The 24,283-nt window shown below is 55.7% G+C and overlaps 1 protein-coding gene across 2 annotated transcripts in view; it reads left to right on the top strand.

The window, feature by feature from the left end:
• SH2D3C (SH2 domain containing 3C) overlaps nucleotides 1-24,283 on the top strand; it is a 376,681-nt gene that overhangs the window by 284,761 nt on the left and 67,637 nt on the right. For both annotated transcript variants that reach the window (XM_078646656.1, XM_078646657.1), the window contains exons 3-4: nucleotides 11,522-11,650; nucleotides 20,057-20,505. In XM_078646656.1, the coding sequence (XP_078502782.1) occupies nucleotides 11,522-11,650; nucleotides 20,057-20,505 (578 nt within the window). The remainder of the gene's footprint in view (nucleotides 1-11,521; nucleotides 11,651-20,056; nucleotides 20,506-24,283) is intronic.

The following is a 24,283-nucleotide window of genomic DNA, read 5'->3' as shown; positions in this document are numbered from 1 at the left end:
GTGGTGGAAATTTTCGCCGGGGGTGAGATGAGAAGGAACTCAGTTTTCAGAGCATTTAGTTTGAGGGGTGTCAGTGATTGCTGGTGTCAGTATCTGCGGGGGGTGTCAGTGATTGCTGGTGTCTGTATCTGCTGGGCGTGTCACTGATTATTATTATTATTATTATTATTATTATTATTATTATTATGCGTTCTTATATAGCGCTCGATTACCCGTAGGCATCTCGGCGCTTGCCTTGGGAACCCGTCCTGGCTTTTCCCTGTGAGATAACCCGTACTGGGCATCCCCAAGGTGAAAGCCAGGCATCCCGCCGCGGGGGGGCCATAGTGGAGATTAAGCAAGCTATTGCCCAGAGTCGCAGAGTGTGACCCTATGAGTCGAGTAGGCACCGGAGCGAGAATTATCGAGTCCGTGGATATTTAGGGCTCAAGACCCTGCCGCGTCGGGAATTGAACCCTGGTCCCGGGTCTGACCTCTGCTTCAGGGTCTACCTAACCTATCTAACCTAAGAACCAAAGAAAGAAAGTGGAGAAACAACCCAACCGCCATTCTCCGCCTTCAACTAAAATCAGCCCGTAGGAAGTACAACAACCATATCAAAAACAAGAAATCCAGCTTCTTCCGCGAGGCATTGGTCAAATCCAAAAACAGACCCAAAGAACTCTACAACATAATCAGACAACAAACAACAAAGCCCCTGCCCTCAACCCTACTGGCTTCCAAAGAACTCTGTGACAACTTTGCCAACTTTTTCATCGATAAAGTCCAAAAAATCGAACTATCTCTAGACATCAACAACCCACACCTCCAGAAGAGCTACTCGACCTACCCAGTGGCACTCCCATCCGACTCCTTTCCCTCCCCCTGGCTAAGCTTTCGCCCCGTCCAGGAAACTGAGATAATCGCGCTGATCTCGACCGCCAAACCTTCAGCACACATCTCAGACCCCATCCCCCCATCTTTAATCAAACAAATGAAGCTTACCTTAGCGCCCATCTGGGGAAGAATCATAAACAGCTCCTTACAAAGCGGAGTGGTCCCCGATTGTCTAAAAATGGGACAAGTCACTCCTCTCCTGAAAAAACCCGGTCTCGACTCAACTGACTTGAACAATTTCAGACCAATATCTAACCTCCCTTTACTCTCGAAAACACTTGAACGCTGTGTACTCTGCAACTGACGCAACACCTGGACAACATCAATCTCCTGGACCCCCTCCAATCTGGCTTCAGACAAGGCCGCAGCACTGAAACTGCGATGTTGAACATCATAGACGACATTCACGGATCTCTTGACGCTGACAAGTGCTGCCTCCTCATACTCCTTGATCTCTCAGCAGCGTTCGACACGGTGGACCACAAGCTCCTCATCATGACTCTTCAAGAAAGAGCCGGCCTTGGCGAGGTAGTTCTCAAGTGGTTTTCCTCTTTTTTACACAACCGTTCGCAACTAATAAAAATCAAGAACTTCACCTCCGATACCCAGCAAGTCAACAAGGGTGTCCCTCAAGGATCGGTGCTCTCCCCCCAGCTCTTTAACATCTACATGGAACCACTCGCTAAGTTACTCAGGAACGCCAACATCAACTTCCACCTCTACGCGGACGACACGCAGATTTACCTGGAAATTTCCTCTCTTAAAGACATCCAGAGACTCAACGATGTCCTAAATGAAGTTCAAGACTGGCTGACAAAGAATCACCTGAAACTCAACCCCGATAAGACAGAAACACTCCTCATCTCAAACAAAGAAGATAACCCTCAAATCATCGAGTGGCTAAAGTCGATCGATGCTCTCAAGGGTAACCTCACGCTAGCCGACTCCGTTAAATCCCTGGGCTTCACCTTAGACCCTAAACTAACCCTGTCAAATCACATTAAGAACTCGGCGAAAAGCGCTTTCTTCAACCTCAGACTTTTGAACAAAATTAAACCTTACATTCCCAACAAGGACCTCAAACTAGCCACGCAATCTCTAGTTCTATCAAGACTGGACTATGGGAACTCAATCCTAACAGGCATCCCCAAATCCCACCTGGCTCCACTAAAAACAACACTTCACGTGGCAGCAAGAATGATCACAGGCTGCAAAAAATATGATCACATCTCCCCGGCTCTCAAAGAACTCGAATGGCTCCCTGTGGAAATGCGAAGTACCTTCAGAACGGCCTGCCTAACCCACAAGGCCCTCCACACCGGCAAACCGGAATACCTGGCTAACAAGCTCAAAAAAGCAGGCCAAGCCAGAAACTTGAGAAGCTCTAATTCCCTGCTGCTCATCCTACCAAAAACCAGAAGGAAAAGAACTGCGGATTGCTCTTTCTCAGGAAATGCCCCCAAAATATGGAACGCCATCCCCCCGCACATCAGAACTCTACCGTCCTATGCAGAATTCAAGAGCCAACTTAAATCCTTGTACCTGATCCGCTCCCTTGGTTATGGATAACTTGGAGCTGCAAACGTCTCAGAATCCATGCGTTATTGTTGAATCCAGTACTGAGAAGCCCTGCTGTCCGAACTTTTCTTCTTTCCAAATTGTCTGTCGCCGATTGCTTTTATTGGGTTTGTTTCATGTTGTTCTCTTTTTCATGCCCACTACTGTGAAGCGCTCTGATACCTTCGGGTCTTGTTAGCGCTATAGAAAACTTCTAAATAAATAATACATCCTCTAACCAGTGAGCCACACTTCTCCACCACTGATTGCTGGTGTTAGTATCTGCGGGGGTGTCAGTGATTGCTGGTGTCAGTATCTGTGGGGGGTGTCAGTGATTGCTGGTGTCAGTATCTGACGGGGGTGTCAGTGATTGCTGGTGTCAATGTCTAGTGGGGTCCCCAGTGATTGCTGGTGTCAGTATCTGCGGGTGGTGTCAGTGATTGCTGGTGTCAGTATCTGCTGGGGTTGTCAGTGATTGCTGGTGTCAGTATCTGCCGGGGGGGGTCCCAGTGATTGCTGGTGTCAGTTTCTGCCAATGGTGTCAATGATTGCTGGTGTCAGCATCTGCCGGGGGTGTCAGTATCTGCGGGGGCTGGGTCAGTGATTGCTGGTGTCAGTATCTGCCGGGGTTTCCCAGTGATTGCTGGTGTCAGTATCTGCTGGGGGTTTATGGTGATTACTTGTGTCAGTATCTGCTGGGGTTTCCCAGGGTTTGCTGGTGTCAGTTTCTGCTGGGGGTATCAGTGATTGCTGGTGTCAGTATCTGAGAGGGGTTCCCAGTGATTGCTGGTGTCAGTATCTGCGGGGGTCCCCAGTGATTGCTGGTGTCAGTATCTGCTGGGGGTGTCAGTGATTGCTGGTGTCAGTATCTGCCGGGCGTGTCTGTGATTGCTGGTGTCAGTATCTGCTGGGGGTGTCAGTGATTGCTGGTGTCAGTATCTGCCGGGGGTGTCAGTGATTGCTGGTGTCAGTATCTGCCAGGGGTTCCCAGTGATTGCTGGTGTCAGTATCTGCTGGGGGTGTCCGTGATTGCTGGTGTCAATGTCTACTGGGGTCCCAGTGATTGCTGGTGTCAGTATCTGCGGGGGTCCCCAGTGATTGCTGGTGTCAGTATCTGCTGGGGGTGTCAGTGATTGCTGGTGTCAGTATCTGCCGGGGGTGTCAGTGATTGCTGGTGTCAGTAGCTGCCAGGGGTTCCCAGTGATTGCTGGTGTCAGTATCTGCTGGGGGTGTCAGTGATTGCTGGTGTCAATGTCTACTGGGGTCCCTAGTGATTGCTGGTGTCAGTATCTGCCGGGGGTGTCAGTGATTGCTGGTGTCAGTATCTGCCAGGGGTTCCCAGTGATTGCTGGTGTCAGTATCTGCTGTGGGTGTCCGTGATTGCTGGTGTCAGTATCTGCTGGGGGTGTCAGTGATTACTGGTGTCAGTATCTGCTGTGGGTGTCCGTGATTGCTGGTGTCAGTATCTGCTGGGGGTGTCAGTGATTACTGGTGTCAGTATCTGCGCGGGGTGTCAGTGATTGCTGGTGTCAGTATCTGCCAGGGGTTCCCAGTGATTGCTGGTGTCAGTATCTGCTGGGGGTGTCCGTGATTGCTGGTATCAGTATCTGCCGGGGGTTCCCAGTGATTGCTGGTGTCAGTATCTGCTGGGGGTGTCCGTGATTGCTGGTGTCAGTATCTGACGGTGGTTCCCAGTGATAGCTAGCTGGTGTCAGTATCTGCCGGGGGTTCCCAGTGATTACTGGTGTCAGTATCTGCCAGGGGTTCCCAGTGATTACTGGTGTCAGTATCTGCGCGGGGTGTCAGTGATTGCTGATGTCAGTATCTGCCAGGGGTTCCCAGTGATTGCTGGTGTCAGTATCTGCGCGGGGTGTCAGTGATTGCTGGTGTCAGTATCTGCCAGGGGTTCCCAGTGATTGCTGGTGTCAGTATCTGCTGGGGGTGTCCGTGAATGCTGGTGTCAGTATCTGCCGGGGGTTCCCAGTGATTGCTTGTGTCAGTATCTGCGAGGGGAGGTCAGTGATTGCTGGTGTCAATGTCTACTGGGGTCCCCAGTGATTGCTGGTGTCGGTATCTGTGGGGGGTGTCAGTGATTGCTGGTGTCAGTATCTGCCAGGGGTTTCCAGTGATTGCTGGTGTCAGTATCTGCGGGGGGTGTCAGTTATTGCTGGTGTCTCTATCTGCCAGGGGTCCCAGTGATTGCCGGTGTCAATATCTGTCAGGGGTGTCAGTGATTGCTGGTGTCAGTATCTGCTGGGGTGTCAGTGATTTCAGGTGTCAGTATCTGCTGGGTGTGTCAGTGATTGCTGGTGTCAGTGTCTGATGGGGGGTGTCAGTGATTGCTGGTGTCAGTATCTGACGAGGGTGTCAGTGATTGCTGGTGTCAGTATCTGCTGGGCATGTCACTGATTGCTGATCTCAGTATCTGCCGGGGGTGTCAGTGATTGCTGGTGTCAGTATCTGCCGGGGGTCTCAGTGATTGCTGGTGTCAGTATCTGCCGGGGGTTTCAGCGATTGCTGGTGTCAGTATCTGCTGTGAGTGTCAGTGATTGTTGGTGTCAGTATCTGCCGGGGTTCCCAGTGATTGCTGGTGTCAATGTCTACTGGGGTCCCCAGTGAATGCTGGTGTCAGTATCTGCTGGGGTGTCAGTGATTGCTTGTTTCAGTATCTGCTGGGATGTCAGTGATTGCTGGTGTCGGTATCTGTGGGGGTTCCCAGTGATTGCTGATTCAGTATCTGTGGGGGTTCCCAGTGATTGCTGGTATCAGTATCTGTGGGGGTTCCCAGTGATTGCTGATTCAGTATCTGTGGGGGTTCCCAGTGATTGCTTGTGTCAGTATCTGCGGGGGGAGGTTAGTGATTGCTGGTGTCAGTATCTGCCGGGGGTGTCAGTGATTGCTGGTGTCAGTATCTGCGGGGGGTGTCAGTGATTGCTGGTCTCTGTATCTGCGGGGGGAGGTCAGTGATTGCTGGTGTCAGTATCTGCGGGGGGGGTCTGTGATTGCTGGTCTCAGTATCTGCGGGGGGAGGTCAGTGATTGCTTGTGTCAGTATCTGCGGGGGATCTGTGATTGCTGGTCTCAGTATCTGTGGGGGGAGGTCAGTGATTGCTGGTGTCAGTATCTCCCGGGCGTGTCCGTAATTGCTGGTGTCAGTATCTGCCGGGCGTGTCAGTGATTGCTGGTGTCAGTATCTGCGGGGGGAGGTCAGTGATTGCTGGTGTCAGTATCTGCGGGGGGTGTCAGCGATTGCTGGTGTCAGTATCTGCCGGGTTTGTCAGTGATTGCTGGTGTCAGTATCTGCCGGGGGTGGTAGTGATTGCTGGTGTCAGTATCTGCCGGGGGTTCTCAGTGATTGCTGGTGTCAGTATCTGCGGGGGGAGGTCAGTGATTGCTGGTATCAGTATCTGCCGGGCGTGTCAGTGATTGCTGGTGTCAGAATCTGCTGGGGGTGTCCGTGATTGCTGGTGTCAGTATCTGCGGGGGGTGTCAGTGATTGCTGGTGTCAGTATCTGCCGGGGGGTGTCAGTGATTGCTGGTGTTAGTATCTGCCGGGGGTTCTCAGTGATTGCTGGTGTCAGTATCTGCTGGGGGTGTCAGTGATTGCTGGTGTCAGTATCTGCCGGGCGTGTCAGTGATTGCTGGTGTCAGTATATGCCGGGGGTTCCCAGTGATTGCTGGTGTCAGTATCTGCCGGGCGTGTCAGTGATTGCTGGTGTCAGTATCTGCTGGGGGTGTCAGTGATTGCTGGTGTCAGTATCTGCGCGGGGTGTCAGTGATTGCTGGTGTCAGTATCTGCCAGGGGTTCCCAGTGATTGCTGGTGTCAGTATCTGCTGGGGGTGTCCGTGAATGCTGGTGTCAGTATCTGCCGGGGGTTCCCAGTGATTGCTTGTGTCAGTATCTGCGAGGGGAGGTCAGTGATTGCTGGTGTCAATGTCTACTGGGGTCCCCAGTGATTGCTGGTGTCGGCATCTGTGGGGGGTGTCAGTGATTGCTGGTGTCAGTATCTGCGGGGGGTGTCAGTTATTGCTGGTGTCTCTATCTGCCAGGGGTCCCAGTGATTGCCGGTGTCAATATCTGTCAGGGGTGTCAGTGATTGCTGGTGTCAGTATCTGCTGGGGTGTCAGTGATTTCAGGTGTCAGTATCTGCTGGGTGTGTCAGTGATTGCTGGTGTCAGTGTCTGACGGGGGGTGTCAGTGATTGCTGGTGTCAGTATCTGACGAGGGTGTCAGTGATTGCTGGTGTCAGTATCTGCTGGGCATGTCACTGATTGCTGATCTCAGTATCTGCCGGGGGTGTCAGTGATTGCTGGTGTCAGTATCTGCCGGGGGTCTCAGTGATTGCTGGTGTCAGTATCTGCCGGGGGTTTCAGCGATTGCTGGTGTCAGTATCTGCTGTGAGTGTCAGTGATTGTTGGTGTCAGTATCTGCCGGGGTTCCCAGTGATTGCTGGTGTCAATGTCTACTGGGGTCCCCAGTGAATGCTGGTGTCAGTATCTGCTGGGGTGTCAGTGATTGCTTGTTTCAGTATCTGCTGGGATGTCAGTGATTGCAGGTGTTGGTATCTGCCGGGGGTTCCCAGTGATTGCTGATTCAGTATCTGTGGGGGTTCCCAGTGATTGCTGGTATCAGTATCTGTGGGGGTTCCCAGTGATTGCTGATTCAGTATCTGTGGGGGTTCCCAGTGATTGCTTGTGTCAGTATCTGCGGGGGGAGGTCAGTGATTGCTGGTGTCAGTATCTGCGGGGGGGGTCTGTGATTGCTGGTCTCAGTATCTGCGGGGGGAGGTCAGTGATTGCTTGTGTCAGTATCTGCGGGGGGATCTGTGATTGCTGGTCTCAGTATCTGCGGGGGGAGGTCAGTGATTGCTTGTGTCAGTATCTGCGGGGGGATCTGTGATTGCTGGTCTCTGTATCTGCGGGGGGGGGTCTGTGATTGCTGGTCTCAGTATCTGCGGGGGGAGGTCAGTGATTGCTTGTGTCAGTATCTGCGGGGGATCTGTGATTGCTGGTCTCTGTATCTGCGGGGGGAGGTCAGTGATTGCTGGTGTCAGTATCTGCGGGGGGGTCTGTGATTGCTGGTCTCAGTATCTGCGGGGGGAGGTCAGTGATTGCTTGTGTCAGTATCTGCGGGGGGATCTGTGATTGCTGGTCTCAGTATCTGCGGGGGGAGGTCAGTGATTGCTGGTGTCAGTATCTCCCGGGCGTGTCCGTGATTGCTGGTGTCAGTATCTGCCGGGCGTGTCAGTGATTGCTGGTGTCAGTATCTGCCGGGGGTATCAGTGATTGCTGGTGTCAGTATCTGCGGGGGGAGGTCAGTGATTGCTGGTGTCAGTATCTGCGGGGGGTGTCAGCGATTGCTGGTGTCAGTATCTGCCGGGTTTGTCAGTGATTGCTGGTGTCAGTATCTGCCGGGGGTGGTAGTGATTGCTGGTGTCAGTATCTGCCGGGGGTTCTCAGTGATTGCTGGTGTCAGTATCTGCGGGGGGAGGTCAGTGATTGCTGGTATCAGTATCTGCCGGGCGTGTCAGTGATTGCTGGTGTCAGAATCTGCTGGGGGTGTCCGTGATTGCTGGTGTCAGTATCTGCGGGGGGTGTCAGTGATTGCTGGTGTCAGTATCTGCCGGGGGGTGTCAGTGATTGCTGGTGTCAGTATCTGCCGGGGGGTGTCAGTGATTGCTGGTGTCAGTATCTGCTGGGGGTGTCAGTGATTGCTGGTGTCAGTATCTGCCGGGGGTTCCCAGTGATTGCTGGTGTCAGTATCTGCCAGGTGTGTCAGTGATTGCTGGTGTCAGTATCTGCCGGGGGTGTCAGTGATTGCTGGTGTCAGTATCTGCCTGTGGGTGTCAGTGTCTACTGGGGGTGTCAGTGATTGCTGGTGTCAGTGTCTGCTGGGGGGGGGGGGTGTCAGTGATTGCTGGTGTCAGTATCTGCCGGGGGTGTCAGTGATTGCTGGTGTCCGTGTCTGCTGGGAGTCGGGGGGTGTCAGTGATTGCTGGTGTCAGTATCTGCTGGGCGTGTCAGTGGTTGCTGGTGTCAGTATCTGCCATGGGTGTCAGTGACTGCTGGTGTCAGTATCTGCCGGGGGTTCCCAGTGATTGCTGGTGTCAGTATCTGCGGGGGGAGGTCAGTGATTGTGGTGTCAGTATTTGCCGGGCGTGTCAGTGATTGCTGGTGTCAGTATCTGCCGGGGGTGTCAGTGATTGCTGGTGTCAGTATCTGCCGGGGGTTCGGGTTCCCAATGATTGCTGGTGTCAGTATCTGCCGGGGGTTCCCAGTGATTGCTGGTGTCAGTATCTGCGGGGGGGAGGTCAGTGATTGTGGTGTCAGTATCTGCCGGGGGTTCCCAGTGATTGCTGGTGTCAGTATCTGCCGGGGATTCTCAGTGATTGCTGGTGTCAGTATCTGCCGGTGGTTCCCAGTGATTGCTGGTGTCAGTATCTTCTGGGCGTGTCAGTGATTGCTGGTGTCAGTATCTGCCGGGGGTGTCAGTGATTGCTGGTGTCAGTATCTGCCGGGCATGTCAGTGATTGCTGGTCTCAGTATCTGCTGGGGGGTGTCCGTGATTGCTGGTGTCAGTATCTGCCGGGCGTGTCAGTGATTGCTGGTGTCAGTATCTGCCGGGCGTGTCAGTGATTGCTGGTGTTAGCATGTGCAGGTTTGTGTGCGTGTGCTCGCACCTCCTGCAGCTGCCTCTGCCTCTGGTGCTTCCTTCCATTCACACAGCTGAGGCATTACCTCACCCCTCTGGGGATGAGGGGGGGGGGGCTGTGCCTGCGGGAGGGGACATTACCTCACTCTCCCTGAGGGCGGAGTGCAGGGCCTCAGGAACTTCGGTTCCTTCAGATTGTAAACGGAGCTCGTTATTCTCGAGCCTCGGAATGAAGCCAAAGCAGCCGAGGATCACACGGGTTATCAATCACTGCATTTGTAAAGCGCGCTACATACCCGTGAGGGTCTCAAGGCGTTGGGGGGGGCGCTACTGATCGAAGAGCCAGGTCTTGAGGGGTCTTCTGAAGGCCAGTAGGTCCTGAGTCTTTCGTAGGCTGGTGGGGAGAGTGTTCCAGGTCTTGGCGGCGAGGTAGGAGAAGGATCTGTCGCCGGCGGTGGTTTTCCGGATACGAGGAACTGTGGCGAGGGCGAGGTTGGCTGAGCCGACGTTTCGGGTGGGGGTGTGGAAGCTGAGTCGGTCGTTGAGGTATGTAGCTCCGGTGTTGTGTAGCGCTTTGTGTGCGCGGATGAGGAGTTTGAAGGTGATCCTCTTGTTGACGGGGGGCCAGTGCAGGCCTCTCAGGAGGGGTGTGATGTGGCTGAGTCGGGGGACGATGAGGATCAGTCGTGCCGAGGCGTTCTGGATTAGTTGTAGTCATTTCAGGAGCTTGGTTGTTGTTCCTGAGTAGAGGGCGTTCCCGTATTCGAGTCTGCCGGTGATGAGGGCCTGGGTGACGGTCTTTCTCGTGTCGGGAGGGATCCATTTGAAGATCCTGTGGAGCATGCGGAGGGTGTTGAAGCAGGACGCGGAGACGGCGTTGACTTGCCTGGTCCTGGAGAGGGTGGAGTCGAGGATGACCCCCAGGTTGCGTGCGTGGTCTGTGGGTTCCGGGGCTGTGCCTAGCGATGTGGGCCACCAGGAGTCGTCCCAGGCGGATGGGGTGGGTCCGAGAATGAGGACCTCCGTCTTCTCTGAATTCAGCTTCAGTCTGCTGTCCTTCATCCAGTCGGCGACGGCCTTCATTCATCTGTGGATGTTAGCTTTGGCGTTGTGGGGGTCTTCGGTGAGGGATATGATCAGCTGGGTGTCGTCGACGTAGGAGATGATGTTGAGGTTATGTTGTCGTGCGACGTGGGCGAGCGGTGCCATGTAGATTTTGAACAGCGTCGGGCTGAGGGAGGATCCCTGTGGGATGCCGCAGATGATCTCGGTGGATTTCGAGCGGAAGGGTGGTAGGCGGACGCTCTGGGTTCTGCCGGAGAGGAAGGAAGTGGTCCAGGCTAGGGCCTTCTCTTGAATTCCGGCGTCATGGAGGCGTGCTGATAGGGTGCGGTGGCAGACCGTGTCAAAGGCTGCTGATAGGTCCAGGAGGATGAGGGCGGCTGTTTCTCCTCTGTCCATCAGGGTCCTGATGTCATCAGTGGCGCCGATGAGGGCGGTCTCGGTGCTGTGGTTCCTGCGAAAACCGGACTGGAAAGGGTCCAGGATGTTGTTGTCTTCGAGGTAGCGGGTTAGCTGTTTGTTGACAATCTTCTCTGTTACTTTTGCCTGGAACGGGCGCAGGGAGATGGGCCGGAAGTTTTTGAGGTCCTTGGGGTCCACCTTGGGCTTCTTCAGAAGGGCGTTGATCTCGGCGTGCTGGGTGCGCGGCTGGGCTCAGCTGACTGTGCATGGGGGGGGCGCTCCTGAGTCCAGTGACACTGCACCAGGGGGCGCTTCTGACTGCGATACCAAAGGGGATGATGGACGGAGCGTTTGAGCAAATCAAACACTTGCCCTCAGTCAACTGATCTGTGTTTAATCCATTATCATTCTTTTGCTCACTCCACCACCCCAGTTCAGACATGGCCGTGGGGCGCTGCTGGGCACAGCTGACAGTGCACCAAGGGGCGCTGCTGGGCACAGCTGACACTGCACCAGGGGGCGCTGCTGGGCACAGCTGACACTGCACCAGGGGGCGCTGCTGGGCACAACTGACACTGCACCAGGGGGCGCTGCTGAAACAGGTTGCACTGCACCAGGGGGCGCTGCTGGGCACAGCTGACACTGCACCAGGGGGCGCTGCTGGGCACAACTGAATCTGCACCAGGGGGCGCTGCTGGGCACAGCTGAATCCGCACCAGGGGGCGCTGCTGGGCACAGCTGACTCTGCACCAGGGGGCGCTGCTAGGCACAGCTGAATCCGCACCAGGGGGCGCTGCTAGGCACAGCTGACTCTGCACCAGGTGGCGCTGCTGGGTCCAGTGATACTGCAGCAGTTGGCACTGATGGGCACAGGTGACACTGCACCAGGGGGCAGTCTGTACCTGCTTTTCACCCCCCAGGCTCCACCCTAGGCGGCAGGGACTGACGGACAATGTCTGCTCATCTTTTACAGTTTTCGAAAGAGAAATATATCGTGGACTCGTCGCCAGAGAAGCTTCAGAAGGAGCTGGAGGAGGAGCTCAAACTGAGCAGCACCGACCTGAGGAGCCACGCCTGGTACCACGGCCGCATCCCACGGGAGGTAAGAGGGCACTGCCCACCTGGCCTGGCACTACAGGCCATCCCATGGGAGGTAAGAGGGGCACCACCAGCCAGGCCTGGCACCGCGGGCACATCCCACGGGTGGTAAGAGGGGCACTGCCCACCTGGCCTGGTATCACAGCCGCATCCCATGGGAGGTAAGAGGGGCACTGCCCACCTGGCCTGGCACCACGGCCCATCCCATGGGAGGTAACAGGGGCACTGCCCACCAGGCCTGGCACCATGGGCCATTCCACTGTAGGTAAGAAGGACACTGCCCGCCAGGCCTGGCACCATGGGCCATTCCACTGTAGGTAAGAGGGACACTGCCAGCCAGGCCTGGTACCACGGCCCATCCCACTGTAGGTAAGAGGGGCACTGCCCACCTGGCCTGGTACCACGGCCCATCCCACGGGAGGTAAGAGATCCATGCCAAAACATACTACGGAGGTCTCAATGCTATTACAAGACACAGAACCAGATGTTCTGTTCCTCACGGAGACCTGGCTACCTCCAAGCTCAGACCCTGACGTCGTTGAAGCGCCCCCTCCTGGTTACCTGATTCAGCGCCTAGATAGAACAAGTAGTAAGGGCGGCGGGACCACCATCATCCACAAAGACCATGTAATCTGTCGCATCTTGGACAGCCCCCTCCTAGGCTGCAAAAAGGCCCATTTTTCTATCCAATTCACCCACTCACTCACTTTTGCTGACATTCTCCTCTGCCCCCCCCCCCCCAGGAGCACAGGGACAATTCTGCAGCTCGCTGCTTGAAGCTGTCCTAAGTCTTGCCGGTGCATCGCCCAGTTTTAACCTTCTTGGAGATTTCAGCTTCCATTTCGATGACCCTTCAGACAAAGCGGCTGATGACTTAGCACATGGTCTCGCAGCCGACCAGTTACACCTAAAGATTCATCAAGACACACATACGAAAGGTCATCTCCTTGATCCTATTTTCTCAAGTATAGCAGAATTAACAAGCATTTACAATGCAATGGTCTCTGCATTATTAAAGGTAGAGCTATTGGCATTGCTCATGACATTTTTTTTTCATTTTTAAAAAAAAATAAATAAATGGTATTGTCATTTACAACGGCAATAGGTGAGCATTAGAGAGTAGTAGAGAGTATTCGCGGACACCGAGCCACACACAGAGAGAGCCACACACACACACACACACACACACACACAGAGAGCCACACACACACACACACAGAAAAAAAATGGCGGCCGCAAACATCCGAAAATTTTGGATTCGGGGGTGTGTTTTGGCATTCTGAGTGACGGATGACGTCACAGGGCGAAAGAACACAAAAAACACGCCCCCGAATCCGAAAGAGATGGGGCTTGATTGGAGTGATGCTCCTCTCCTCCAATGGCTGGCCTCCGTTTAGGAAGCCAGCCAATGGAGGAGAGAGGCGGGTTCAAGCCTCCATACTAGAAATCATTAAATCTCCTACCGGAGACTGCGCAAGCGCAGCCTTCGGTTCTCGACCTAAAAAGGAAGGAGCCCATCCCCTTCCCTCGGTCAGACCACTTCCTAGTCCCTTATTCTTGGCACCCACCCACCCCGCGCTCTCATTCGCTAGCGTCACGCATCCAAGCCCGCCCCTGGCCCAAATTGATCGTAGAGGACTGGACTTGTGAATTGGAATTAACCACACCCACCCACGACTCCAACCCCTCGGTAGCCAACAGAAAGTTCTCCTCGTGGATTGAGAATTCACTGGATGTAGAACTACCCAGAAAAAAACATATAAAAAAAAAACCAGACCCAATAAATCCCCCTGGTTCACCCCTGAACTTCGCAAACTGAAACAACAGTGTAAAAGATTAGAAAGGGCATGGAGGAAAAACTTTGCAAACAAGAAAAAATCAGACTACAGATCATCAATTGCCTCTTACAAAGCAGCACTAAAAGCAGCCCAGGGTGCCGATTACCAGGAAAAAATCCTGTCCTCCTCCAACTCCTCCAGGGAAATATTTCGGATCGCTAAAAAACTCATGAAAGTTCCCGACCCGCCCGCTGCCCCAGACCCGTCTGGCCACCGATGCCAGGAATTAGCCAGACTTTTTTTCCACCAAAATATCCTCAATCTCCTCCCACCCACTAACAATGAGCACTCACCCGAACCCCACGAATTAGAACCTCAGAATAACGCCCGTCACCTAGAATCATACGCTCCACTCACTGAGGAACTACTCCCTACTATCCTAGACTCGATCAAGAGCGGTTCACCGCTCGACCCGGCCCCTCTCAACATCCTGAAGTTGGCAACACCCACCAACATCTTCCCCGTCACTAACGTAATCAACGCCTCTCTAGCTTCGGGTAGAGTCCCCCAAGACTGGAAAAATGCCATGGTGAAGGCGCTACTAAAAACAAGCATTTGCAATGCAATAGGTCTCGCAGCATTAAAGTTTGAGTTATTGGCATTGTATATGACAATGTGTTGCATTACATTTTTAACAAAGTCTGTATTGGTGTATAAAGATGATTTGCAAGATGATAGCGATGGAGTGGGGATGGATGGATGGATGGATGGAGTGGATAGGTCTCATATTTACACTAGTTTATGCTATTGGCATTATAAATGACAATGCTTTTTATTTATGTTTTGGTTTTAAAACATAAAAGGCATTGTCATTTACAATGCCAATGGCTTAAACTTGCGTAAACGCGAGATCTATTGCATTGCAAATGCTTCTTTAATATGAGTGATTTAAAAGTCTGTGGAGGGCGTTGCCTCAGTTTAATGCATGACTCACTTAAACTTCTGTGGAAGGGATGCCTGTCAAGAGTCTGGGGAGGAGCTAGAGCTGAAATTATTGTTAAATGGAAAGAATGCTGTAAAAGGACGGAAATCCTGATATTGATAATTTCAAGAAAAAGAATGAAGTGAAAATGGCATGAATAAAGATTTTTAACGTTAACTTTTGGAGCCCTAATAAGAGATGCTTCTTTCTGGTTGTGCATGGGACTTTTCATCCAACAGTTGCTCGACAGAGTGGACTTTATACTTTGAGAGGCCCCAGCACCAATTGATTTTCGGTGTAGGCTGTTGGGAGGCACATACTACAGGATAGAGAGGTCTGTTTACAAAGGCATTTATGAGGCCAGGAAGTAGTAATGCACGAATGCTCTTTCACATGCTATTGCACTTTTGTGAAACGGCCCCAAACGTCCAATTCCATATTAGTGAAAGTGCACACACAGAGTGCAGAGCTTTTTATGTGCACCAAGTGTGTATCATTATTATTTTTTTTAATCTTTTGGAGACAGTTCACAATGGCATGTAAAAGTAATTACCTGCTTCATATATTCCAATATGCCTTTCTGAATATGTCCCTCTGTGTTCTGCCATCGGACAGTGGCTGACTTTGCCCCTTCTCCACAGGGGCGTAACACAGGCCCCCGCAGTGTGGGGGGGCCCCGGGGGCCTCGCGCTTCAGGGGGCCCCTCACTCAGCAAAGGTAGCAACCAAGCCTCTTCAGTGCGCGCATGCCATGGCCTCTTCATTAATGAAATGGTTGGTGCGCATGCGCACGCCCGGGCCCTGGCGTAACAGATGCCATTTCTAACTCAGGACTGGGCCCCTCTTCGCGCCGCCCAGATCAGACCGGGAATGAATCTCTTGAGGGGCCCCACGCCCCCACATGCAGTGAGTGTGGCTTAGGGGAGCGGTGGTTGTTGTTCCTGAGTAGAGGGCGTTCCCGTATTCGAGTCTGCCGGTGATGAGGGCCTGGGTGACGGTCTTTCTCGTGTCGGGAGGGATCCATTTGAAGATCCTGTGGAGAGAGCTGAAAGGTTCAGAGGCCCAAAGAAGCGCATGGCGCTGGGAGAGAGAGAACCGATTCTATTCTATAAGAGAATCCACTCTACAGCGCAACGCTCCACTCTACAGCGCAGCGCTCCACTCTACAGCGCAGCGCTCCACTCTACAGTGCAGCGCTCCACTCTACAGCGCAGCGCTCCACTCTACAGCGCAGCGCTCCACTCTACAGCGCAGCGCTCCACTCTACAGTGCAGCGCTCCACTCTACAGCGCAGCGCTCCACTCTACAGCGCAGCATTCACTCTACAGTGCAGCATTCACTCTACAGCGCAGCGCTCCACTCTACAGCGCAGCGCTCCACTCTACAGCGCAGCGCTCCACTCTACAGCGCAGCGCTCCACTCTACAGCGCAGTGCTCCACTCTATAGCGCTCCACTCCACAGCGCAGCGCTCCTCTACAGCGCAGCACGCCGCTCTACAGCGCAACACTCCACTCTACAGCGTAGCACAACACTCCACTCTACAGCGCAACACTCCACTCTACAGCGCAGCGTTCCAGTCTGCAGCACAGCGCGCCACTCTACAGCGCAGCGCGCCACAGCGCAGTGCTCCACTCTACAGCGCAGCACTACACAACACAACACTCCACTTTACAGCGCAGACCTTCCCAATTTAGCACACCACTGTACAGCGCAGCATTCCACTCTACAGAGCAGCACTCACTCTACAGCGCAATGCTCCACTCTACAGCGCAATGCTCCACTCTACAGCGCAACGCTCCACTCTACAGCGCAACGCTCCAATCTACAGCGCAACGCTCCACTCTACAGCGCAGCGCTTCACTCTACAGCGCAGCGCTCCACTCTACAGCGCAGCGCTCCACTCTACAGCACAACACTACACAAAGCAGCATTCTGCTCTACAGCGCAGCGCTCCACTCTACAGCGCAGCATTCACTCTACAGCGCAGCGCTCCACTCTACAGCGCTGCGCTCCACTCTACAGCGCTCTACTCTACAGCACAGCGCTCCACTCTACAGCGCAACACTCCACTCTACAGCGCAACACTCCACTCTACAACGCAGCAGTCCACTCTACAGCACAGAACTTCCCAGTATAACACTCCACTCTACAGCGCAGCGCTCCACTCTACAGCGCAGCGCTCCACTCTACAGCGCAGCGCTCCACTCTACAGCGCAGCGCTCCACTCTACAGCGCAGCGCTTCACTCTACAGCGCAGCGCTCCACTCTACAGCGCAGCGCTCCACTCTACAGCGCAGCACTCTATAGCGCAGCGCTCCACTCTACAGTGCAGCACTACACAATGCAGCACTCCACTCTACAGCACAGAACTCCCCAGTATAGCATTCCACTCTACAGCGCAGCACTCCACTCTACAAAGCAGCGCTCCACTCTACAGCGCAACACTCCACTCTACAGCGCAGCGCTCTACTCTACAGCGTAGCGCTCCACTCTACAGCGCAACACTAGACAACGCAGCATTCTGCTGTACAGCGCAGCGCTCCACTCTACAGTGCAGCATTCACTCTACAGTGCAGCATTCACTCTACAGCGCAGCGCTCCACTCTACAGTGCAGGGCTCCACTGTACAGCGCTCCACTCTACAGCACAGCGCTCCACTCTACAGCGCAGCGCTCCACTCTACAGCGCAGCGCTCCACTCTACAGCGCAGCGCTCCACTCTACAGCGCAGCGCTCCACTCTACAGCGCAGCGCTCCACTCTACAGCGCAGCGCTCCACTCTACAGTGCAGCGCGCCACTCTACAGCGCAGCGCGCCACTCTCCAGCGCAACGCTCCCCTCTACAGCGCTCCACTCTACAGCGCAGCGCTCCACTTCACAGCGCAGCGCTCCATTCTACAGTGCAGTGCTCCACTCTACAGCGCTCCACTCCACAGCGCAGTGCTCCACTCTACAGCGCAGCACGCCACTCTACAGCGCAGCACGCCACTCTACAGCGCAACACGCCACTCTACAGCGCAACACGCCACTCTACAGCGCAACACTCCACTCTACAGCGCAACACTCCACTCTACAGCGCAACACTCCACTCTACAGCGCAACACTCCACTCTACAGCGCAACACTCCACTCTACAGCGCAGCACAACACAACACTCCACTTTACAGCGCAGACCTTCCCAATTTAGCACACCACTGTACAGCGCAGCATTCCACTCTACAAAGCAGCACTCACTCTACAGCGCAGCGGTCCAGTCTGCAGTGCAGCGCGCCACTCTACAGCGCAGCGCGCCACTCTCCAGCGCAACACTCCCCTCTACAGCGCAACACTCCACTCTACAGCGCAGCACTCCACTCTACAGCGCAACACTACACAACGCAGCATTCTGCTCTACAGCGCAGCGCTCCACTCTACAGCGCGGCATTCACTCTACAGCGCAGCATCCACTCTACAGTGCCGGATTCACTCTACAGCGCAGCGCTCCACTCTACAGCGCTCCACTCTACAGCGCAGCGCTCCACTCTACAGCGCAGCGCTCTACTCTACAGCGCAGTGCTCCACTCTACAACACACCACCCCACTATACAGCGCTGCACTCTACAACGCAGCACTCCACTGTACAGCACAAACAGTTCCTAACATGCTCATTGTATTGAAAACACACACATTATTATTGTAGTTAAACACAAACACTTTTTTACGGACTAATTATCGAAAACACCCACTTTTCAACACACTTGTATTAAAACACGCACATTATATTAAAAAAACCATTAAAAAAAATTGTATGCAGAAGCTGTTTGCACACAGTCGGCAAGGGGAAACTGAAACTGACATGTTCTTCACAAACCAGCCTGCAACAAAGTAACAAAATGTAGAACTGCTCGTGTAAAACTGAAACTGACATGCTCTTCACAGTTGACGCGCGCGCGACCTAATCCAAGTCGAAGATCTGCGCGTTCACATCTCTTGTCTCTTGTCTGTTCCCCTTGAGCCCTTGAAAACTGAAATGATCACAATAAGTCTCGCAGCGACGGATCGCTTTCGCGATCCGGTTCGCAGGTGCGAGACCTAAAAACCACTTGGACCCCACGGAGATGGGCAACTACCGCCCCATCTCCTTACTCCCTGGAATTAGCAAAATCGCAGAAAAATATGTCAATCGCCTACTTTCTGCGCACCTCGAAACTCTAGAACTGCTCCACTGCTCCCAGACGGGTTTCCGCCCTGGCCAGGGCACAGAGGCGGCACTGTTAGCGTCGGTGGAGGAGGCCAGAACGATTCTTGACTCCGGAGGATCCCTAGCCATCGTCCTCCTGGACCTAAGTGCAGTCTTTGACACGGTGAACCACCGCACCTTGGTACATGCCTCAAATAAAGGGGAGTGACAGGCACGGCCCTGTCCTGGCTGAAATCCTTCCTGGAAGAAAGATTCTTCCAGGTATTCGAAGGTAACACCCGGTCCCAACCAGTGCCGCTCCAATGTGGGGTTCCCCAGGGCTCGTCTCTGAGCCCCACACTTTTTAACGTGTACATGTCCCCACTGGCAGAGATAGTAGCCATTCCTAAGCTGCAAGTGGTTCAAACTTCAGCAGCGAGACTTCTCACTGGCACGAAAAACCGCTGCTCAGTCGAGCCTGCCCTGAGATCGCTCCACTGGCTGCCGATACAGGAGAGAATAAATTTCAAAGCTCTTTGCATCGCGCATAACAACCTTCAGGGCAAGGGTCCGCCTATCATCAAAAACCTGTGAATCCATATAAAGCCATCAAGTCTCTCTTCCAATGAGCTCCACCTGGCTGAGGTCCCTAGAATTAAAGGGGCTCAGACAGGTGGCCGCCTTTTCTCCCACAACGCCTCTAAGCTCTGGAATTCCCTCCCTCTCTCTATCCGCAGGGAAGCTAACCACTCGACATTCCACAAACATCTGAAGACATGGCTATTCCCATAATCCCATCTGCTCCTCTATCCACTTCCGCAGCGCTGGGATGCCTCCGGGCAGACATGCGCTACATAAAAGCATTTTTCATTTCATTTCATTTCACTGCCAGCCAGGCCTGGTCGCACGGCCCATCCCATGGGAGGTACGACGGGCACTGCCAGCCAGGCCTGGTACCACGGCCCATCCCATGGGAGGTGAGAGGGGCACTGCCAGCCAGGCCGGGTACCACGGCCCATCCCACGGGAGGTATGATGGGCACTGCCAGCCAGGCCTGGCACCAAGACCGCATCCCATGGGAGGTAAGAGGGGCACTGCCAGCCAGGCCTGGCACCAAGGCCGCATCCCACGGGAGGTAAGAGGAACACTGCCAGACAGGCCTGGTCCTACGGCCGCATCCCATGGGAGGTAAGAGGGGAACTGCCAGTCAGGCCAGGTACCATGGCCCATTCCACTGTAGGTAAGAGGGCACTGCCAGCCATGGGCACATCCCATGGGAGGGACGAGGGACACTACCAGCCACGTCTGGTACCATAAGAGGTGAGGGGGCATACCCTTCCATCCGTCCAGTTTCCTCAGGATGCATCAGTGGTGGGGGGGTTAACACATTTCCAACCTCATCTCCTACCTAGGGGCATCTTGCATGGACAGGAAAGGTCAGAGTTCAGCCACACGTGGCACCATGCCCAGTGATGTCTCCTGTTTCTCACCAGGTGTCGGAGAGCTTGGTGCAGCGGAACGGGGACTTCCTGATCCGGGACTCGCTCACCAGCCTGGGCGACTATGTGCTGAGCACCCGCTGGAAGAACGAGGCGCTACACTTCAAGATCAACAAGGTGATGGTGCGCACGAGCGACAGGTGCACGCGCATCCAGTACCTGTTCGAACAGGAGAGCTTCGACAACATCCCGGCCCTGGTGCGCTTCTACGTGGGCAACCGCCACGCGGTGTCCGAGCAGAGTGGGGCCATCATCTACTGCCCCATCAACCGCACCCTCCCACTGCGCCACCTGGAGGCCAGCTATGGCCTGGCCAATGGCCGGCACAGTGGCCCACACAGCCCCTCCGGCCACAGGGGGGGTCACATGAAGAGGCGGAGCATCACCATGACCGATGGGCTGACGGCGGACAAGATCACCAGGGGGGAAGCGTGCCCCAGCAGGTAAGGGGTGGGGTGGGGATGGGTGGCAGAGGGTCTTGTGGGTGAAGGGGGACTGGTGGCAGAGGTTGTGGTGTCTGGAGGTCACCAGCAGTGAGGCTTGGCACGGGGTCACGGTGTGTGGAGGTTCACCAGCAGTGAGGCTTGGCCCGGGGTCACGGTGTGTGGAGGTTCACCAGCAGTGAGGCTTGGCACGGGGTCACGGTGTGTGGAGGTTCACCAGCAGTGAGGCTTGGCACGGGGTCGTGTGGGGAGGTTCACCAGCAGTGAGGCTTGGCACGGGGTCACGGTGTGTGGAGGTTCACCAGCAGTGAGGCTTGGCCCGGGGTCACGGTGTGTGGAGGTTCACCAGCAGTGAGGCTTGGCACGGGGTCACGGTGTGTGGAGGTTCACCAGCAGTGAGGCTTGGCCCGGGGTCATGGTGTGTGGAGGTTCACCAGCAGTGAGGCTTGGCACGGGGTCACGGTGTGTGGAGGTTCACCAGCAGTGAGGCTTGGCACGGGGTCACGGTGTGTGGAGGTTCACCAGCAGTGAGGCTTGGCACGGGGTCGTGTGTGGAGGTTCACCAGCAGTGAGGCTTGGCACGGGGTCGTGTGGGGAGGTCACCAGCAGTGAGGCTTGGCACGGGGTCACGGTGTGTGGAGGTTCACCAGCAGTGAGGCTTGGCACGGGGTCCTGGTGTGTGGAGGTTCACCAGCAGTGAGGCTTGGCACGGGGTCACGGTGTGTGGAGGTTCACCAGCAGTGAGGCTTGGCACGGGGTCACGGTGTGTGGAGGTTCACCAGCAGTGAGGCTTGGCACGGGGTCACGGTGTGTGGAGGTTCACCAGCAGTGAGGCTTGGCACGGGGTCATGGTGTGTGGAGGTTCACCAGCAGTGAGGCTTGGCACGGGGTCACGGTGTGTGGAGGTTCACCAGCAGTGAGGCTTGGCACGGGGTCGTGGTGTGTGGAGGTCACCAGCAGTGAGGCTTGGCCCGGGGTCACGGTGTGTGGAGGTTCACCAGCAGTGAGGCTTGGCACGGGGTCGTGTGGGGAGGTTCACCAGCAGTGAGGCTTGGCACGGGGTCACGGTGTGTGGAGGTTCACCAGCAGTGAGGCTTGGCACGGGGTCGTGTGTGGAGGTTCACCAGCAGTGAGGCTTGGCACGGGGTCACGGTGTGTGGAGGTTCACCAGCAGTGAGGCTTGGCACAGGGTCGTGTGGGGAGGTTCACCAGCAGTGAGGCTTGGCACGGGGTCACGGTGTGTGGAGGTTCACCAGCAGTGAGGCTTGGCACGGGGTCCTGGTGTGTGGAGGTTCACCAGCAGTGAGGCTTGGCACGGGGTCACGGTGTGTGGAGGTTCACCAGCAGTGAGGCTTGGCACGGGGTCACGGTGTGTGGAGGTTCACCAGCAGTGAGGCTTGGCACGGGGTCACGGTGTGTGGAGGTTCACCAGCAGTGAGGCTTGGCACGGGGTCATGGTGTGTGGAGGTTCACCAGCAGTGAGGCTTGGCACAGGGTCCTGGTGTGTGGAGGTTCACCAGCAGTGAGGCTTGGCACGGGGTCGTGTGGGGAGGTCACCAGCAGTGAGGCTTGGCACGGGGTCGTGTGGGGAGGTCACCAGCAGTGAGGCTTGGCACGGGGTCACGGTGTGTGGAGGTTCACCAGCAGTGAGGCTTGGCACGGGGTCCTGGTGTGTGGAGGTTCACCAGCAGTGAGGCTTGGCACGGGGTCACGGTGTGTGGAGGTTCACAGCAGTGAGGCTTGGCACGGGGTCACGGTGTGTGGAGGTTCACCAGCAGTGAGGCTTGGCACGGGGTCACGGTGTGTGGAGGTTCACCAGCAGTGAGGCTTGGCACAGGGTCCTGGTGTGTGGAGGTTCACCAGCAGTGAGGCTTGGCACGGGGTCACGGTGTGTGAAGGTTCACCAGCAGTGAGGCTTGGCACAGGGTCCTGGTGTGTGGAGGTTCACCAGCAGTGAGGCTTGGCACGGGGTCACGGTGTGTGGAGGTTCACCAGCAGTGAGGCTTGGCCCGGGGTCACGGTGTGTGGAGGTTCACCAGCAGTGAGGCTTGGCACGGGGTCGTGTGGGGAGGTTCACCAGCAGTGAGGCTTGGCACGGGGTCACGGTGTGTGGAGGTTCACCAGCAGTGAGGCTTGGCACGGGGTCGTGTGTGGAGGTTCACCAGCAGTGAGGCTTGGCACGGGGTCACGGTGTGTGGAGGTTCACCAGCAGTGAGGCTTGGCACAGGGTCGTGTGGGGAGGTTCACCAGCAGTGAGGCTTGGCACGGGGTCACGGTGTGTGGAGGTTCACCAGCAGTGAGGCTTGGCACGGGGTCACGGTGTGTGGAGGTTCACCAGCAGTGAGGCTTGGCACGGGGTCATGGTGTGTGGAGGTTCACCAGCAGTGAGGCTTGGCACGGGGTCGTGTGGGGAGGTTCACCAGCAGTGAGGCTTGGCACGGGGTCACGGTGTGTGGAGGTTCACCAGCAGTGAGGCTTGGCACGGGGTCGTGTGTGGAGGTTCACCAGCAGTGAGGCTTGGCACGGGGTCACGGTGTGTGGAGGTTCACCAGCAGTGAGGCTTGGCACGGGGTCGTGTGGGGAGGTTCACCAGCAGTGAGGCTTGGCACGGGGTCATGGTGTGTGGAGGTTCACCAGCAGTGAGGCTTGGCACGGGGTCGTGTGGGGAGGTCACCAGCAGTGAGGCTTGGCACAGGGTCCTGGTGTGTGGAGGTTCACCAGCAGTGAGGCTTGGCACGGGGTCACGGTGTGTGGAGGTTCACCAGCAGTGAGGCTTGGCACGGGGTCGTGTGGGGAGGTTCACCAGCAGTGAGGCTTGGCACAGGGTCCTGGTGTGTGGAGGTTCACCAGCAGTGAGGCTTGGCACGGGGTCGTGTGGGGAGGTCACCAGCAGTGAGGCTTGGCACGGGGTCGTGTGGGGAGGTCACCAGCAGTGAGGCTTGGCACGGGGTCACGGTGTGTGGAGGTTCACCAGCAGTGAGGCTTGGCACGGGGTCGTGTGGGGAGGTCACCAGCAGTGAGGCTTGGCACAGGGTCCTGGTGTGTGGAGGTTCACCAGCAGTGAGGCTTGGCACGGGGTCCTGGTGTGTGGAGGTTCACCAGCAGTGAGGCTTGGCACAGGGTCCTGGTGTGTGGAGGTTCACCAGCAGTGAGGCTTGGCACGGGGTCGTGTGGGGAGGTCACCAGCAGTGAGGCTTGGCACAGGGTCCTGGTGTGTGGAGGTTCACCAGCAGTGAGGCTTGGCACGGGGTCACGGTGTGTGGAGGTTCACCAGCAGTGAGGCTTGGCACGGGGTCGTGTGGGGAGGTCACCAGCAGTGAGGCTTGGCACGGGGTCGTGTGGGGAGGTCACCAGCAGTGAGGCTTGGCACAGGGTCCTGGTGTGTGGAGGTTCACCAGCAGTGAGGCTTGGCACGGGGTCGTGTGGGGAGGTCACCAGCAGTGAGGCTTGGCACGGGGTCGTGTGGGGAGGTCACCAGCAGTGAGGCTTGGCACGGGGTCACGGTGTGTGGAGGTTCACCAGCAGTGAGGCTTGGCACGGGGTCGTGTGGGGAGGTCACCAGCAGTGAGGCTTGGCACAGGGTCCTGGTGTGTGGAGGTTCACCAGCAGTGAGGCTTGGCACGGGGTCCTGGTGTGTGGAGGTTCACCAGCAGTGAGGCTTGGCACAGAGTCCTGGTGTGTGGAGGTTCACCAGCAGTGAGGCTTGGCACGGGGTCGTGTGGGGAGGTCACCAGCAGTGAGGCTTGGCACAGGGTCCTGGTGTGTGGAGGTTCACCAG

Source organism: Lissotriton helveticus, chromosome 5_2 (genome assembly GCF_964261635.1).
Source record: "Lissotriton helveticus chromosome 5_2, aLisHel1.1, whole genome shotgun sequence".
Taxonomy (NCBI): Eukaryota; Metazoa; Chordata; class Amphibia; order Caudata; family Salamandridae; genus Lissotriton; species Lissotriton helveticus.
Note: the sequence above shows the minus strand (reverse complement) of the source record. Positions and strands in the feature narration are given on the sequence as shown.